General features: G+C 39.4%; 1 protein-coding gene across 2 annotated transcripts; it reads right to left on the bottom strand.

Annotated features, from left to right (window-relative positions):
- Positions 1–1,036: 1,036 nt before the first annotated feature.
- On the bottom strand, positions 1,037–8,378 carry LOC102705531 (WD repeat-containing protein 91 homolog). 2 transcript variants are annotated; one of them, XM_006654177.3, is made up of 17 exons: positions 7,954–8,378; positions 7,514–7,551; positions 6,650–7,063; positions 6,444–6,566; positions 6,054–6,195; positions 5,102–5,313; positions 4,759–4,817; positions 4,590–4,684; positions 4,405–4,507; positions 4,192–4,286; positions 4,059–4,121; positions 3,737–3,812; positions 3,532–3,640; positions 3,014–3,126; positions 2,307–2,365; positions 1,270–1,378; positions 1,037–1,193 (listed from the first exon to the last, which is right to left on the bottom strand). In XM_006654177.3, exons 3-17 carry the CDS (start codon positions 7,038–7,040, stop codon positions 1,059–1,061), a joined length of 1,884 nt encoding a protein of 627 aa, XP_006654240.1. In that variant the 5' UTR covers positions 7,041–7,063; positions 7,514–7,551; positions 7,954–8,378; the 3' UTR covers positions 1,037–1,058. The 2 variants fall into 2 exon arrangements, with proteins under 2 accessions (XP_006654240.1, XP_006654241.1); XM_006654178.3 differs by having other exon boundaries at positions 7,966–8,378.
- Between the last annotated feature and the right edge of the window lie 11,229 nt (positions 8,379–19,607).

Raw genomic sequence — 19,607 nt, 5'->3', positions numbered from 1 at the left:
ACAAATAATAATCATATTAAAAAATGCTTGATAGACAATCAATTTCGAATGTTTGGTTTGTATAATTACATTTGAAAGAGTTTTTGATATCTTATTTGCATTACTATATTGAGCCATCATGTTAGCACCGGCATAATACTAGTTTTATCAAATCTCAATTCAATTTCCTTCATTTTTCACAGATTCGGGTGCAATAATTGCTTAAAAAATAAACGAGCAAAAATGATCTTATTTCCAAACGATCATGGGCTAGGGTCATCTTCTTTTATGACCAGGCTCTTAGTTTTATAAGCATTTCTACCAACCGAATTTACTTAGGACGAAGCAAGAATTACAATGCTCGACATATTTATTGATGCCTCGCAATGTATGTCTGTTTGGTTTGCTCCATAGCACAATCAATTCTAATAATGTTTGGCAATCAAGTTCAGTTTCAATCTGAAACAAGCCACAAAAGGAACAAAGGATAGCAGCATTACCGTTCCAATAGGCGACTCTGCTTTTATGATTTATTTCGACAGAACTTAGCATGTTAGATATATCCGATAACCATTTGCCCCACATGGAAACTTCATGAATTGATGTATATAAACTCTCGTAATGTTATACACAACAAAAGCAGCAGGGAAGAATAAAACACATGTTTAGAGAAGCCACAGTTGCCATTAACAAATGGCTGACACCACAAAGATTACAAAACTATTTGCTTTAGGACGAAACCTGCTGCATATTACAATTTTAATTCCCAAACCCTGTTGTAAAGATTGCATAACTTAATGCTCGTTTTACAGCAAAAAGCTTACAGAAGCTCACCAACGCTGGGTACCTTCCACGCAAAAAAAATGTATCCTGGACCAAAGGCCACTGATCTGGACATGACAGCTGAGTCAGCATATGGTAGGCAAAGAGGCACACGCTGGGGATTTGAAATCCAGAGGCCCATTTAGGAGGACGGATCATCATTTGGAGCACCACCATATGATCACTTCATGGAATGGAAGATGTGGTTGCATCGAGGAATCAACAAGGCCTCGAAAGCAATCTGCCAGTCGCAGATATCATAGAATGGATGTGACCCTGACAGAATTGTCTGCAGACCCAGTAATGTACATTGGCAGCGTCGGGTGCCAATCCACGCTTGTAATAGATGCACTATGAGCAAGCGTCCTCAGGCCACTTTCATGGCCTTGTACCTGACAAAAAAGTATAGATGATTGCACTGGTGTCACCTTTGCAAAATGAACCTGGAAGTTGGGTGGTTGTAGAAACCTGATATATAGGAGCCCGGACAAGACCTGATGTAACCAACAGCCTCTTGCCGTCGGAATCCAATGCTATCTCATGCATATGTTTGTTAAAGCTCTCTGGGCTGCAAAACCTGGTGATAGAACCACAATTAGGCGAAATGAACAAATGGTCTGATACGTTCACTTTTCAAAATATACCGTATACTGCATAGTGTCTTCAATCAGGTATAAAATACAAAAGGCTAGCCAGCTTCAGCACATACAAATCCAACTCTCCGGACTGATGAAATGCAGTTCAAAACAATGTTTCTTTCCATATAAAAAATGTATACTACGCAGCAGGCTAAATATACTGTCTTCATTCTTCAACCACATAAAACATATTATTCCTAGTACCTTCTGTGCAGACAAATGGAACTTCCAAATTTTAACCCAGTATGGCAGTATCAAGAAATATACTTATCAGATATAGATCTTTGTATTCACACGCTGTATCTAACTACATCTAAAATTACCCATATGCTGTATTCTAAACTATATCTAAATTATTCCCCAGTATTTGAAAGTCACACTACGTTCTTTTGTTAGATGAGGATAAAAGATGAAAGATTATCTGATTTCTATGACAGCTATTTCATGGTATAAACAATGAAATTAATTATACAAAGTTGAAAATCTACTTTACAAATATGAGATGATCAACTTCTATATAGAAACTTTTTGCAAAAAGTATACCGTTTAGCAGTTCGAGAAGCGCACCTGCAAAAACAAGGAATAATCTATCTAGAAAGAACGCGTGGATTGACAAAATGGTGTGATGTCCATGTGCCAAGCAAGTACTATGCCATAATGGGTTCTTGCCAGGATTTTAGAGTGGTTACAGTAACGATTTTATCTGCTATGCAAAAATAACAATTCAACCCCCCACAACTATGTAAATCAAATGAAGTTTGAATAATATTTGTACCGGTTTCAAAAAGCCCCTAACTGAGTAGACATGATAACATTGCTTGCCATTTGAGATTCAGTAATGTTTCACTACGTGCCACATATTCTTACCTACTGCAGTCTCTTGACCAAGGAATCTGACCTTGATTGTGCAGGCTCCACTCAAAAATCTAAAACCACATAGTTAACATAAGATAAAATCACAAGGACTATGAAAAATTACAAAAGAAATAATTGTACGAGTAAAAATAATGAATTCATGGACTTAAGGCGTCAACACCAACCTATAACAAATGCTACTGCAGTTAAATTTCTAATACTGATTAAGTATTGGAAAAATAAAATCACAAGGGCTATGAAAAATTACAAAAGAAAATAATTGCACAAGTAAAAATAATGAATTCATGGATTTAAGGCGTCAACACCAACCTATAACAAATGCTACAGCAGTTAAATTTCTAATACTGATTAAGGCCGCGTTCGCCCCTCCCCCTAAGTTATCTAAACCCCCTCGTTTTTCCCACACACGCTTCCCGAACTGCTAAACGGTGTATCTTTTACAAAAAAATTTTATAGGAAAGTTGTTTTAAAAAATCATATTAATCTATTTTATATTTTTTAATAATTAATAATTAATTAATCATGTACTAATTTATTACTACGTTTTTCGCACCGGATACCTAACCCACCCCACCCCCACTCCCGAACGTGGCCTAAGTATTGGAAAAATAAAATCAAAGGGTCCAGTCATACATAAGAACACACTATAGTGCTATACCGTGTTAGCATAAACATGGTTGCTAAAGGGGGCTACATACCTTTCCATCTGAGCCCAAACTAAATATGCTAGTTTCAGCAGGCCCAAAAAGAACAGAACTGACAGGAGAATCATGGGCAGGCCATCCAGTGATTTGAAGACCAGCAGACATGTCTATGTGCAGTCAAGTAAATTATTGATATGGCATCTCATACAAACAATGCAACGAGCCTTAGCTGCCTAAAGCAATAAGTGATACCAGATTCCAGATCAAAAGGAAATAACTTAATACTCCCTCCGTTCCAAAATATAAGTATTTCTAATATTCAAAATTTGCACCACAATGTAAGCATTCCTGCACTGATTCCCATAATTTCAATCATTCTAATGATTCCAGAATCAATCAGGTGCTTTGATAGGGAATCTAATTAATTCAAAATTCAAAATTTGACCACTGGAGTGACTAAAAGGGCATCTTTCAACATCACCTTAGTATTTGCTGAACAACCTACATATGCTTATATTTTAGAATGGAGTTAGTTTATATGATGCTAAATTACAATTGAAATAAAAGGATACCAAACATGTGAATCATTCCATCTGTTGCAGAAGCTGCCAAGATCTTTCCATTGTGATTGAAGCAAACTGAAGTAATAGCAGGTGGGTCCTCACCAAGTGGTAGGACTGTCTTCATAATAGAAGAACACAATGTTATCGTGAAGAGCTAACTAGCCAATAATTGACACATAGATCTAAGATAAGGAAATAAAAGCAATAGAAATACCACAGGCTTCCATGTTTTCATATGCCATACAGTCAAGGAAGCAAATCCTGTTCTGTCAAATATAGTTGATCCAGGCCTGAAAAGCAATTTGATGCTCAAAAAATAAGCAAATACCACCTAGATTATAATCACAAAGTGGTGTAAGAAATCTAGAAGGTGCATCATGATACAAGTACTTTTATAAACTTAAACGGTATGCAAAGTGACCAAAGTTTCCATCACAAAACAGAAATGCACTGGTCCCTGATCTGTAAGAAAACGAAGCTCCCATTTGAAATAACTGGCAATGGATTTCTTATGAAAAATAAGATTAAAAAAATACCGTCTCGATGCAGCTGCAGAGACAAACACAGGTTCTATAGGGCTACACTTCAAATCTAATACACTGCAAAAAAAATCAAGAAGCTCCATTAGCACAAACTTAAGTGATAAGGAAGAAAGTAAACAGTTATAACCTGGGAAAGTCTCTTGATGTACTGAGGTCGCAAACAACTCTCTTTGCATCAGCATTCCAAGCTTTAATACCTCCATTAGCTGTGCCTATGAGCAGCTATTGTCAAGAGAAATGGGTGATAAAATAAAAGTCTTAAAATATGTTTTTCAAAGGTCAAATGATGCAAAATATTTGATATAACACAAAAAGAAACTCCAACGTAGACATCACATACCAAGCGGTCAGATCTGCATTCCCAAGAAAGAGCACTGACTTCAGACCCACAGTATATAGTGGCATTTTTGGATGATGGTGTTGATGAATCATATGTCCAGATTCTTTTAACAGTTGTAAAACCAACGGATCAAAATCTATAAACTTCAGTTAGGCCACTGAGGAAAATTAATACAGCACAATTACCTCACTGTACCATCAACGGAAGAACTGGCAATATTTGATCCAGATGCAGAAAATCGACAGCAACTAATTGAACTGTTATGGCCTAAAAATGTTTCCTGTTAGCAGGTTTGATTAGTTATATAGGGAATTAAAGTGGATGATATAACACTAAAGGATAGATTATGATTACCTGAAAATCCACTTTCACTTCTGGAAAGTCGTCCTCTGTCACCAAAATATGCTCGTTCTCTACAACAAAATAAACATGTAGTGCTTCAGTGTGGTCACATATAAGAACAAATTTAGTATTGTAAAGACAAATATAGGCATCCAAAGCATTGAAGAATAGGACAATATGATAATATTTTTGGATAATGCATATAAAAATCCAAACCAAGGGGGCATCAGAAAAGATTATGGAAAAGGAAGAGTAATTTTTGTTGGAAGTGAAATAACAACAAAATATTGCTCACTTCACATAACAAATGGTAAAGAGATTCTATGTGTCACTGAAAGAATATCTACGAGCTAACCTGCATTGTTTATCTGAGAAGATTTGTGCAATTTCTCATCTCTTGTAGAAGATTTCACTGAGCTCGAAGACTGTGAATCAGAACCCTGTGCAGTGCTACCTGAAGCTGAGGATTCTTCAGAGACTCCTGGAATATTGTGTCCTTCAAGAGATGAGTCAGCTACACTAGCGTTGCGAACATTCATGTTCCCCAAATCAACACCAGTACCATTCCTGTATTTATCAATTGAGACGTAAATTCCTATGGGCAGAAGGTATCATAATCTTGGCATTTATGTGAACTCTAAGAAATGATTTTGATGTGCTATGAATCTAAATGCTTGAAATTTAAATATCGAGTTTGAATTGTTCAGTCACAGCAAAACTAACTTGATAAGAGCAATCTCAATGCAAGAAACTAGCCATGATTTCTATATCCTCAATATTATAAAGAAACTAGTACTGTGCACAACACTTAGAATGCAAACACTACTAATTCACATTTAAATTTAATGTTGCTCGTCTCTCATTATGTCTCATTATGTCTTGAGTATTGTGTAGAAACCATATCTCATGCAAGGCATGGTTTCCTTCTCTTTCTTCATTTACTCACTTGTTATATTATCTTCTATCCTATGTGGCAAATCATTTAATTCTACGGACACCATCCTAGTCGTTGCATTGTGAATGCCATAAGACAATTAGGGGCATTAAAACAAACGAAGTAAGTATTTTTCTAGTTTCTGTTTGTGAGGCTGTATATGTTTGTGGGTGGAGGTCAGAAGTCATATTTTACTTCATCCTTTACATTAACAGGATGTTGAACATAATAAGAAATGAATGTACTGACCTACTGTTAGATTAGATAGTGAATATAATTTTCCTAGATTCATCCAATCTCGACAAAAGTTATGCAAGCATCTGCAGGAAGATTAGTTATGTTGCAGTCTAAAGTATAAAGAGCATAGCTTTACCTTCTCAACTGAGATATTTCAGCCTCCTTCATCTCTAACAATGCTTGTAGCTCCGATAATTTGTTATTTAATTGCTTCATGTCATTCTTGAGGCATTTAATGGTATTCTTTTCAGTGCTAATCTTTAGAAGGGCTGGAATTCGTGGAAAAATTAAGGATAAAGCACTGTTGAGCAAACCATAATGTGTTTGTTAAATCTATAATAATCACATTAACAAACACACAATACAATTGAGTAATTGACTACATTGATGATCAACTAGAAGTAGGATAAAGGTGTTACGTTATATCCCATTAGGGGGTTCTTGCATATTATAGAAAGAAAACATATTACTACCAACTTGACGAAGAGTATAAGAATAAATCAAATAACATGTTGTCAAAGGATATGAAGACCATTGAATATCCCACTCAAAAAATTTCTAAATGAAAGAATCAAAGTGTCCAACCATTCTTTGGAGAAATATACACGGAACTGTGGATCCAAGCTTGGGCTCGTGATATATGGCATAGCTGCATATCATAATTAAGACAACAAGATGAGAATGAAGTTGACAATTGATAGAATGTAGGCAGAAGAAACTAAGAACACACACCAAACCATGGCTGCCAATCATCACGCTTCTGCAGCAGATAATTTCCATTAGCACCAAAGAACTCAACTACTTTGTCTTGTCTTCCTGATTTCAAAGCATTGACAACATAATACCGTAACACCGACATCTCCAATTTAGCAAGGGCTGAGAAAAGCTCTGCGTCCGCAGGCGAAGTGAAGCACTGCTTAAGAAAGGTAAACAGGCCTTGCAGCCTATCCAATTGGTACTTTGGTATATACACTGAGAACACCAAATCGAGGATCTTATCTACTTGAAAGTTCCTTCCGATCTCAGTCGACAATTCTGACTCGTATGATTGCAGAGTACTTGTGAAGCCTCTGAACAGAAGAAACTCCTTCACAAGTTCTTCTGCATACTGCATGTTCTCCATTGTTGACTTGTTGTCCAGTTTCACTGAAAAACAGTACAAAGAGTAAAAAGGCGAAATGAAGCTAATGCAACCAACACTGAGCCATGTTGGTTTGGTATGCAATTCACTATAGTGAGAATGCAAGTAGAAACTATGGGCCTGTTTGTTTGCCCGTATCCCTCTAGCATGGCTCATCTCTCTTATCCAGGCTGAGTTTGGCCTGTCTCTAGACATATAGATGCACTTGTTTGGTTGCATGTATTGAATGAGACCAGATATGGTTAGATGGTGTTTGGTTGCCTGCAGCAAAAGATTGCATGGAGGAGATGCTGTTTGGTTGGATTAGACACACCCTAAGTATAAATACATTCTATTGTGAGTGGTGAGGTTACCCCCAAAAACTTGTATATTGAAATTTATCTTAACTCCTAATTCTTATGCACTGCAATGACATGGCTATCTGATGGGATTGTGCAACTGGAACTCTAGCTTACCTGTGGTTCAATGTTCGGCTCACCTGTTCCATCGCATTCTGCAGGAGGAAGGAAAGATCGTCAGTAATCACAAGCAGCTCATTTCTCAGTAGATTACAAATGTTTTACATTCTGCACCTAGCTGAATTGCAGTAGAAGCAGTTTTTTTATACTCAGTAAAGATAATTATGTTTTCGTAAGCAAAATGAAAGTAAATCCCTGCCTTCATAACTATCATTTTGTATTTAAAAGTATTGTGTAGAAATAACCAACTACAAATGTAGGAGATCAACGGAGCAAGTCTTGAACATTTTAATCCACACAAATCAACCCAGAAAATGCAAACTTTTAATAGATCTAGAAGAATTATTATGGGTAAGTGCTCTAGACTGCTCACATGACAGTAAATGAAGAGGAGAAAAAATTGAGGGGAAAAGAGGAAGAGGAAGAAACTTGTTCACCTTCGCACTAACCGGAAGAGCGGATGAAGGCTGGCTGTGTGGCAGGAGCTGAACAGCGACCTGGCCGGACGGACAGCGACCGGCGGGATAGACGGAGATCGACGGGCGGAGGAGGGCGACGGGCGGACGAGGGGGTGGCGGAGGATGCCAAGCGGCGGATGAGGGCGCAGCAGAGGACGGCCGGCCGGAGGAGGGCGACGCGCAGTCAAGGGCGCGGCAGAGGACGGCAGGCCAGAGGAGGGCGACGGCCGGAGGAGGGCGCGGCGGAGGATGGCGTGCAGCGAAGGACGACGCGCCGGAGGACGACCCAAGCGCAGTGAGGCCCCCAAAACCCTAGCTTCCGAGGGGGAGAGAAATGAGGACAGATTCAGAGGAGGAGGTGACCCCTGCTCCTGGGCGAGAAAATTGCATATAAACGAGCGAATTCGCTGAAATACCATTAAGAATAGAATGGCCTTCGCTCAAATGCATCTAAAAGCTTGCGAGTTGCGAGTGAATTGTTATTCTCTCTGTTTTAATACGTTTTTATTCCTAATTTGCCCCTCCATCTCATTTTCTTTATCTCATCGTCCATCTCTGCCACACGTAGAACCGACACCGGAACCACAAAGGGAGGCGACGATGCTGGAGCCGATGCCGAGGTTGCTGGCTGTTGCGTGAGGGGAGGGAGGCGGAGAGGCGGAAGTTAGGGGAGGGAAGGGACGCAGCCTCCTAGGCTCGACGTCGGCGAGGGGGGCGCCGCCATCGCCTCGCCAAGAACAGCCAAAGGCCCTCTGCTGCGGGAGGGAGGAAGGCGGGGAGGAGGAAGCTGTGGGAGGGGAGGCAGTCGGTCGGCCTCCTGCTGCTCGATGTCGACGCTGCCGGCACTGGCCAGGGGCGTCGCTTGACGTCGACGAGGGAACGTCGCCGTCACTTCTCCTTTCTCCCCTGTGTGACCGAACTCTCTCTCCCATGTGTGCTACCGAAAGAACGAACCGATAAAACGAAAAAGAAAAGAGGAAGAGATAGAATACATGCAGGGCATATTTGGAAAAAAAATTGTAAAATGGATAAAATAATTTTTCAATCGTCCTAAATAACGAAAATGGCAAAGTAGCAAATTGTGCAACCTTTTGGATGGCATTTGGGTGAAGCCCATTTCATTAATGCCATTTGAGCGAATCCCCTCGTCTACGGGAGATTTTTCATCTTTTAGCACTCAATTCGCATGCCTTTCATCTTTTACCATCTAATTCGCGTGCCTTTCACAATATACCACAGGGAGTGTGAATTTCTTTATTCCACACCACTTTCTCATCTTTTCTTCTATTTCATTTTTTCCTTTCCATTTTATCTTTTATTTTCAGCTGGATGGACTGTTTTGCCCCTAGGTCTACCTGCCAAGATATCTGTATGTGACCTGCCAGGAGATAGTACCGGGAAGGCAAAACGACGATATCTGCATGCGGCATGCCAGGTACGAGATCCCTCAAGCACGAGAGGATAATCGAGTCTCCTTCTCTGATCCGATCGATCTTAGTTTTTCAGTATTTGTATTCTGGCAGGTGGATCTAGGGGCAAAACAGTCCACCCAGCTGAAAAGAAAAGAAAAAATGAGAAAGAAAAAAGGAATAGAAGAAAAGATAAGAAAGTGGTGTGGAATAAAGAAATTCGCACTCCCTATGGTACGTTGTGAAAGGCGTGCGAATTAGATGGTAAAAGATGGAAGGCATGAGAATTGAGTGGTAAAAGATGAAAAATCTCTGTTTACAGTGGTAAATATGCTATTTTCTCCTCCTGGGCTGCACGGGTGAGTGCGCTAGTGTAGGTGTGGGTGCAGCGAGAGCGCATGAGGAGGGTAGGCCGACGAGAGAAGGTCGATTTCTCCGTTTATCCTGAGTCTGGCTACGGAGTGCAGTAAACCAAACAGGCATCTCCCTGCATGGCAAATGTGAGCCAGGTCTGGTACAGGCAATCACATAGTCCCTATGTGTCTATAAGAAGTGCAACCGAATTGGCAGGGGCTTCCAGATCTAGAAGAGAATCTAGGGCTAAGGCAAATCCGAGAAGTGTGTTGCATACAGGGAGAGACAAAAAAGAGGATCGGAAGGAGGCTCATGCTCACAGCGAGCAAGGATGCGGCAGAAGTAGTAGACGCCAACCGCTGCTCCTCTCGCGGGATGGGGGATCGACGCAGGCGAGGGGTGGCGGGCGAACTCGCGAGAAGGCGGAAGCAATAGACGCACAGATGGTTTTTGACGACGTCGTGACACAACGCTGGGAATGCGAATTAGGGTTTCTGGGTTGAGGGAAGGGAAGGACGGCGCTGGGAGGGGAGGAGGGATGATCAACCAGATTGGGGCATTGATTGGGAGAAGACGTGGGTAGGCGATGACAAATTTCACTGCGAAGAACAAAAGAAAAATCTAGAAACTCCGCGCTACCATGGTCATAATTCATAACATGTGCATTGTGTTGTTTTCCACTAAGGCCGCATTTGGTATATGTAAAATGAGGGTTAGATATCTGGCGTGAAAAAGTAGATATAGATTAGTACATGATTAATTAATTATTAACTATAAAAATATAAAATAGATTAATATGATTTTTAAAGTATTTTTCCTATCGAAAATTTTCGTAAAAATACACTGTTTATCAGTTCAGAAAACGTGCACGCGAAAAATGAGGGAATCTGGGGTTAATTGTGGCGGAGCCAACCGCGGCCTAAGCCCTATTATGTTCTTGATCCAAAACTATAGTTATACTTAGAGCAACCATCAGTCCTTTCATCCTTTGAACCTAAATCATACTATAGTTAAACTAGACCTGGTACCCATCTAATATCGCGGTCACCACTAAATACATTAGCTATCACATCACTAGATATTATCGTGCCATCAACATCTTTTTTCTTCTTGTTCTCCCCTTAGCATACCCTGTCATATCATAGTCCATAACACTTCCACCATTTTCCTCACTAGTCTAAACTTTTGTGAAAAGTAAACTAGGATTGGACTCCTCACTGCTCGTGTGAATCAATAGACTAACATGGCAGTTTGAAGAAATAGAGGTGCATGAGGTGATTCAAAGTGATGAATTGAATAAATGTTAGACCCTTTATTGCTTTGGGGGTTGAGAAACCTCATTGATCATTATCTCAAGAAGGTTACAAATTGTGATGCTACACAAATCTCAAGTTCACTAGAGCAATATATCTTGTACTAGCTCACGACCAACTTAGTGTAGCGTAATTCTTGACCTAAGGTCATTTATTGTGCACCATATTTGTGGCCCGTACCCCAAACCTCCACCTAAGAAAAAGTACATGAAGGCACTCACAAAACTACGATCTATCCAATGCAAAAGAGGCAACATTTGTTTGTAATGGTAAGTAACCTAGATTCACTTGTTTTTCAAGCACACGCTTCCCGAACGGCTAAATAGTGCATTTTTTAAAAAAAAATCTATAAAAAAGTTGCTCAAAATCATATCAGTCTATTTTTAAAGTGTTTATAGATAATTATTAATTAATCATATGCTAATCCACTACAACGTTTTCCGTGCCGGTTCCTAACCCAACTAAAGAACATGGCCTAAGTCCTGAAGGGCCCAACATAATATTTTTGTTTCAGCACTTGTTTATTTGCAATTGAGCCCCTTAAGTTAATTTTATTTACATTTTTGTTCAAAATTATGCAAGAAACACCCTAAATAGGAAAAGAATATAAAATTCCCCCTCACACCTATCGTCACCATTCCCCTCCACCGGCCAACTCCAATCCTCTCCACGGTGCAGCTCTCCTCCATCGGCATTGCTCCTCCCTTTCTTAGGCCGATAGTGCTCTCTCCTTTCCCTCCCCCTGTTGACGTCGCCTTCTTCTCCCCCTCCACAGGTGACGCCGCCTTCCTCTCCCCTTACATAGGAGACACTACCTCTTATCCTCCCCTCATCCACTAGTGTCGGTGTATGCTTCCTATCCTCCTTCCCGAAGTAGATCAAGCACTAACACCTCTTCTCCTCCCCATTACATGGTGCCTCTCCTAGTTGCGCAAAGACACAGTGATGGCCACTCTAGATCTAGCTCGGTCTTATTGGATCTACCTTGAGCTCACCCGATCTCAGGAAGACAATGGGGGCATGAGGAGGCAGCTCGATGATGATAGTGGCACTAGAGCTTGGGGAGGCATCGAGAGTACAAGGTGGCGGGGCTGCGACCTCCCCACACAGTTTCAACTCAGCGCCCTACCTATCGCGCGGTCACACCCTAACAAAGCCTAACAAGGTTCGCGTGCCCTCGCAAAGGGACGAGCGGCCTTGCTAGGCACGACTGTCGCTGACGTGAACATGAATCTCCGAGTCGGTGAGGTGAGACCACCCGCTACCTCAGTGCACTTTGAATGGCCTAACCAGCCAGAGCGCTAACTCGAGGCTCTCTGGTCTCCTTGTAAGTTGTCATATTCATTCTAGTACAAGAAGAACTGTAGAAGTGATGGTACTTTTTTAGAAAAAAAATCACAGCAAGACTAGCTTTTCACCTGAATATTTTCATTCAATAAAGAAATGAGTGTTGCAAGATCACATAGAGGTTAGGGCACACCCAACCAAAGTGGTCTCAGCTTGCCATATATGCTACGTCCATGAGGCCATGTAACAGCCACACCACCCACAATGGAGGCCACAACAAATTACTTTTTGTGGTTTAGCTCCTCATTATTTTTGTGCCAACCCTCATAATATTTAATATGATTGAATCATTTGGAACTTTTATATTTTATACCCTGGAATAAAGAAAAAGATTAAAGGACCCACCCATCAGTATCCTTCCTCAGTATTTCCCCATCATCCATCCACCTCCCTCATCTGCCCACCAGGCATCTCTCTCCCCTGCCATTAGCAACATGGTGTGGAGGAGGTTGGCCACGACAACAAGGTATAGAGGAGGGAGATCGTGGCATCGAGGTGCTAACATGGTGGCTATGTGTGGAGGAGGAAAACTACGACAACAAGGTACTGAGCAGGGCGACTATAGTGGCAAGGTGCGGAGGAGGGCAACCACAATATCTAGGCAAGGAAGAGATTGGCAGCGGGCAAAGCAGCAGAGTCTTGTCATGGCGGCTAGTTGCGGAGGATATCAGTGGCGTGTAAGAGCCCTATGGTGGGCATAGTTGCAGAGAAGCCTAGTGGTGCTAGTGTCGACGGAGAGGAGCTAGCTAACGGCATATTATTTGGGTCGTTGTCTGGTAGCTAGGCCGACTCTCTCTTCCTCCATCATTTTTCTTCCTTCCTCTCTCCTCCTCCACTGAACTCAACTAGAAAACCGTCGTGGGGTAGCGACATTAACCAATGTGTAGCCTGCCTAAGTTCTATGAGCTCAACAGGTCACGCATGACCTTATGAGACCACAATCCCAACTAGCATGGCGACGTGCCTCTAACGTAGATGCTTGAGATCACTACCCATGGCAGAGCGTTGAGCATGACCTTAGATGGTTGAGTTAAGGATATGTGTTTTAGAGCGTTTAATTTAGGGACAGCTCAGATGGAGTGATCTCATAAAGGAATGTTCCTTTATATTTCTGTTAGTTCCATCCTAAAAAATGGCAAACTATCCATCCCACCTCCTATTTATCGATGACATGTGGAACACACCCTCCTATCTATCTCAAGAAAAGGACTATTTCATCTCTAGTAGCAAACAAATAAATAAAACCAACACATCTATTAACCTACCCAACCTCACCCTCAAACCAAATGGAACTTAAAGGAACATGCACACATGCAAATTAGCTTTTATTTAGTAATACCGCTTATATGAATTTCTATACTATCTCCCCGTTCCATATTAATTGTATTTTTAAGAATCTTATGAAAAGTTAGAGTTAAAAGAATATTTATTATTTTCAATATTTATTTTTATATGATGTTGGTTACATCACACTCCCTTCGCTTTTTATACGATGTCGTTAACTTTTGGATCTACGTTTGACCATTTGTATTATTCAAAATTTATATTCAAATATACAAAATTATAAGTCACACTTAAAGTTCCTATAATAATAAATCAAATTATAACAAAATAATCATATAACTTTTTAAATAAGATGAATGGTCAAGATGAATCTAAAAGTCAACGGTGTCATATAAAAAATAACAAAAGGAATAATAAAAAAGAAGAAGAAACGAATGAAGTAGTAAACAACCGCAACCTGTCTGAGGTTGGGGGCTTGGTAGAGCGGCGGAGGCGGAGGTGACAGCCCTCAGCCCGACTGCCTGTATGTGCGTCGGCTCCGATTCCCCTCTTCCCCGTCCTCCGTCTCCTCCTCCCTCAGCCGCAGCCGCAAGCTCGCGCCAGCCGCGAGGAGTTCGTCGACCCCCTTTCCCCTTTGACTCTGGCGGCTTCGGTTGCCGTCGGCGGGAGGGGGTCCCCAGGTAGTCAGGTAGATCCCGTAGTAGGGTAAATCTTTTTGCTTTGTTTGTGTTTTTCCTTTCTCTGTGCAGCTCAAGAGGTCATCGGTGTCACGCCCTCTTATCTTGGTGCAAAACTATGGTTGTTAATCTCCCGTGGTGGCATCTCCGAGTTTTCCCATGACGTCTTCAACTGGATATGTTGCGGGTTTGCGTTTCAGCGGGCTGTGCCAGCCTTCACATTCATCTTCGGCGATCCATCCGCAAGAACGTCGACCTACTTCGTCAACGCAGGCGGATCTTTAGCGAGTGGCTGAACTTTCTTGTTGCACTTAATGAAGCCTCAACCTCCATCGGAGGCCCCTTTTGGGTTTGCTTCTTGGCGTTCATCTATAGGTGCTTGTGGTCTTCAAATCACTGTCATCATCATCATAGGTGTCTTAGTCAAGACGGACAAGCAACGAAGAGTCTAATTGCTTTTTTTAGATCTTCGAAAATCCTTTGTTGCAAAAGTCCTGAGCTTAAGTTGATTTGACCATCTTCAAAGACCTTCTTTACAAAACTGCAGTTCAATTTTTGATATCAAGGACTACTCATGATATGTGTACTCTTCTTTACCAAATAAAGTGCACGAGTTCAAGAAAAAAAACCTGTCTGAGGTTTTGAGCATCAGCTCACCCGGAGAAAAGAAACAGAGACAAGAAAAAGAAGAGACACATAGAAGGCCACAGGGAGGTTGGCCACATGGTTGATCTGGTCAGCGCCGCTACTCGTCCGACGCGATGCCTCTCCTTTATTACGGCGTTCAGCGCGTGGGGCCCACTGCGCGAACGGACGACATTGTTCGGGGGCTTTATTCCCTCACGGCAGCCGTTGATTCCCCCCGACCGCATCATTTTTCCAGTTTTCCACCAACGAAAAAACGTCAAAAAAAGAACGGGACTACTGTACTACCCCACCCACTCACCGGCGCAAAATACATCACCTTTCGGCCATCAAATTTTATACCAAAATACTATTCTCTTGGCTTTTTGGCACGTATATAATTATACGTTCTGTTTAAAAATTTACATAATTATATATAAATATATTCGCTGTCTTAAATAAACAAATCTAGTATTTAGTATTGGACGTGACATATCTTATTACTATAAATCTAAATAGTCTTGTTTATTTAGTAATAAATCTAATCACGAGAAAATAAATAATTTTAACTATTTTAATAAAATGAATAGTCAAATGTATGCTAAAAAAATCAATGATGTTATCTATTAAAATATATATGAGGGAGTACATATATGCTCTTCAATTACACCATTCAATTTCTATAGAAAATTTCTTTTATTAACTAATCACGACCTCTCCTATTTAATTTTACCTATCTTATTAACATGTGTTTAGCTTTATTTTTTTATATTTAAGACAAAAGTATTAATTACAAGTATCATAGAGCGGTCTATTAAATTTCTAATAAAGAATGCTCTACTAATATTCTAAGAGCAAGTATAATATCAAGCGATAAGCCAGCTAAATTTTGAGGTGAAGGAGAAATGGAAGGAGAAAAAGAAGACGGACGATAAGCTTACAGTCGGTTCGGGCACAAGAACCCAGAAACTCTATAAGAAAGACGGATGGATCATGTATTAATGATAAAAAGCTATTACCTCCATTTCATAATGTAACATGTTTGACTTTTTTGTTGCAGCGTTTGACCTCTCGTCTTATTCAAAAATTTAGTACAAATATAAAAAATAAGTCGTGCTTAAAGTTCTTTTGATAATAAAGTAAGTCATAAGCAAAATAAATGATATTTTCATGATTTTTTAAATAAGATAAATGATCAAACATTACAAGCAAAAAAGTCAAACGTCTTACGTTATGAAACGGAGGGAATAACTGCTAACTGAGAGGAGGCTACAAAGAGTCTTATAACTGGCTTGCTGGCTATATTATTAGCCATGCTCCATGTGTAGGATATTTTTGCCTTATATCGAAACGGCCAAAATTAATCAGAACTTACAACTATTCATGAGCACTAATGGAGTTTCTATTTTAGAACCAAGAACAAAAGGAGGATCAGGTTCTTCTGAAAACCGTCTTGTCATGGAAAATGAGAAATCCCAGAACGGTGAACTGGAGTTATGAGGTAACCGTCTTCACGCAGGTCAGCATGCGTGCGTATACAGAGCACTTGCGTTTACACAATTGCACGGTGTGTTTTAGAAAAAAAATAAAAAGGAAAATAATAGCATCTCCAACAAGTCCCTAATATCAGCCCCTAAAGAAAATTTTTGGGAATTTAATCAAAAAATAAGCTCCAAGAGATTCCTAAAATCCCTCCTAACTTTTAGGCATGCCCAATTCAAGCATTGTCCTGACTTAAATTTTAGGAGAGTCTCTGCACTCCCAATCATGTAATATCGTGTCAGTTTTTTCTGCACGTGCAATTTCGTGCGAACCTCAAGTTAAATTGTAGTAAATTATCATATTCGGTTAAACAATATTTCATGTATATGAAATTTTGCAGAATGATAAAAAACATGTTTGGGATCTTAAATTTAAATGTTTCCATGCCTCTTCATATAGAAACGTGTACTTTAGAATTGGAATTAAATTACAGTGTTGAAAGCATAGTGCTATAGCATCATATAGAAATCATTTGCTCTTTAACCATGGTCTAGCATCGAACATCACTAGTGGAAAACGATCAGTACAGTGAACATGTATAACAAAATTCAGGGAACCAAACAAAATTTTGGGATGCAGTTTTCAGAGAACTTGGAGATGAGAAAGATCTTTTGGCCTAATATCTTTTGGGATGGTCCTAATCCAAAAATATTGGAGGCTAATTTTTGGGTATTTGTTGGAGATGCTCTAAGCACATTCGGTACGGTAAAATGCAGCTATGAGGTGTTTGAACTTATGTAAGGAAGAAGCACCTATTAAGGCTGCGTTATTTTGGACTTGAATATTTCTTGGTTTTTATGTACGTCTCCAAACCTACTATGACCTATTGTTCATAAACCTGCTAATGGATTTTAGTCTAATCCAAATCTACTCACATCCATCTCGTTACTAATTAGTCTACCAAACCAAACTAAACCACACTAATTATTTTTCATTAGGATTCAATCCAACTTCAATTTTAGTCCAACCCGCACCAAATCATTTGATTAAAATGGATCCAATCCACTCTAGCGGAATGGATGTGCTCATTTGGTATGTATAAACTCGGACCTAAAATTTTAAAACTCGCATTCACACTATAAAATTTATCAAATTTGACTGAAATTTGGTGAGATGATTTATTATATATAAGAGCAACTTTGTGCAAATTTTAATCAATTTCTACATGTGAGTCTCATGTATGTGTATTCTGCTATCCATTAGCTACTCAATTAAAGATCCATTTGTCCTCCACAGATCAAATCCATTTAAAACCTAAAATTACCTAATCAAATTCAGTCTATACGAATCCATTTGTCTCTATAACAATCCAATCCAAAACACTTGAAGTAACAATCCAGTTGCACCCAACAAAAAACTATCTAAATTAAAGCTCAACCCATTTAATCTATTTTCATCTAATCCATTAGCAGGCCTAATTGTTCATAGATAGAGATTGCTATGACCTATTGTTTGATTCACATCAATAACAAGACGTCATTTTATAATGTTACGTGCAAATGTAGAGTTATGTATAGTTTCTTCATTAATACAACAAAATAATTTTTTATTATACTATTTTCCTTTTTATCCATCACCACACAATAAATTATTTTTTAATGAACGTTAAGCCTCAACTCTAAACCGTTGTCATGCGTAACAGCAGCTTTTCTATCTCATTTTCTCTCTTTCCTCCACGTCAGCTAATAAATGTCTTTGTACGTGCCCTAAACGATGTACTTTTTTTTAAAAAATTCTATATACAAGTTCTCATCTTATTTTTATAGAGTATATTTTTAATTCTATAATATTTAATATCATTGTTTGTACTATTAAATATTTTAAAAAATTCAGATAATTTTTATTCTTTTATCAACCAAAAAGAATATATCCTAAGTACATGCTTGTGTGTCTCAAGATGAATTTAATGAAGTTAACGTATATTCACACCTATATTTCTGGGGCTTTTCTTATGCAGTACCATTTTAGGATTTATGCACTTGTGCATAATCCATACAATGTGGATGAGCTTAGGAGCGATCTGATAACGACAAATGAGCTCCATCCATACATTTTAGCATTCTCTATTTCAAATGATTACCTCTCACATTGGGAATAAAAACGGGAACTTGGACTATTTGCCATCATCTTCAATGGCCTGTTCGTAAATGCAAAGACTTTGATTTTAGTTATTTTTTTCTCGTTATTCTTGGCTACCAACTTAGCAAACTGAATAGAAAATGACCTTACTTTCATTGTTTTCTTTCCTTCTCTCATGAGTCATGACTTCCCCACAATGAGCAGAGAGGTCTAAGGGAGATCGGCCGAAGATGATGTGCACATGAAAGCTACTCCCTCCGTCCCTAAATGTTTGACTCCGTTAATCTTTTTATACACGTTTGACCATTCGTATTATTAAAAAAATTAAATAATTATTAATTATTCTTATATCATTTCATTCATCGTTAAATATACTTTTATGCATATATATCATTACATATTTTATAAAAAAATTGAATAAGACGAATGGTCAAGCATGTATAAAAAAGTCAACGACGTCAAACATTTAGGAATAGTACAACCATCGTCATTATAACTAAGACAACAAGTTGTTTGTTTTTTGACACCATGACCATATATCACCTCTCTTTCTCGGGTCGGTTATCAATGTACATAACAATGGCCATGGTGGTGAGAGCAATGACCTGAGATTGTAGAGTAGAAGGGTACCACAATGTGAAGGAGTCTAGAGGTCAAGATCTAGGTGTAAATGGCTCTTGCTGGCCATTACTAACACCGTTTCTCTTAATGATGATAACATCAACTTCTGTTAAGTTTTTAGAGCTCATGTTACGGTTGACAAAACAGATAGAGATAGTCGATTATACCATGTCTCGGTCTACATGGTCAATGAGGTGCACCATCTCTACAATTAGGCCAACACCTGCATTAGCTGCCTTGAGGGCTCGAGCGGCAGTAGGTTGCGGTTGTTATGTACTTCATATCATGTTTGATCATCGGTGCTAGCGTGTGAAGGGGACATCATTGGTATGATGTGGTAGTCAGGTGTACTATGAATAGAAAAAAAGTCAAAACCTTTCAAA

The sequence above is a fragment of the Oryza brachyantha genome, chromosome 5 (assembly GCF_000231095.2).
Source record: "Oryza brachyantha chromosome 5, ObraRS2, whole genome shotgun sequence".
Taxonomy (NCBI): Eukaryota; Viridiplantae; Streptophyta; class Magnoliopsida; order Poales; family Poaceae; genus Oryza; species Oryza brachyantha.
The sequence above is the reverse complement of the archived record's forward strand: the minus strand, read 5'-3'. Positions and strand labels throughout refer to the sequence as shown.

Coding starts and splice junctions, on each gene's coding strand:
- LOC102705531 (XM_006654177.3), bottom strand. CDS start 7,040: ATGGAGAACATGCAGTATGCAGAAGAACTTGTGAAGGAGTTTCTTCTG. Junction 6,567..6,649: donor TGATTGGCAGCCATGGTTTG/GTGTGTGTTCTT, acceptor TATGATATGCAG/CTATGCCATATATCACGAGC. Junction 4,818..5,101: donor TTCTCAGATAAACAATGCAG/GTTAGCTCGTAG, acceptor ATTTTGTTGTAG/AGAACGAGCATATTTTGGTG.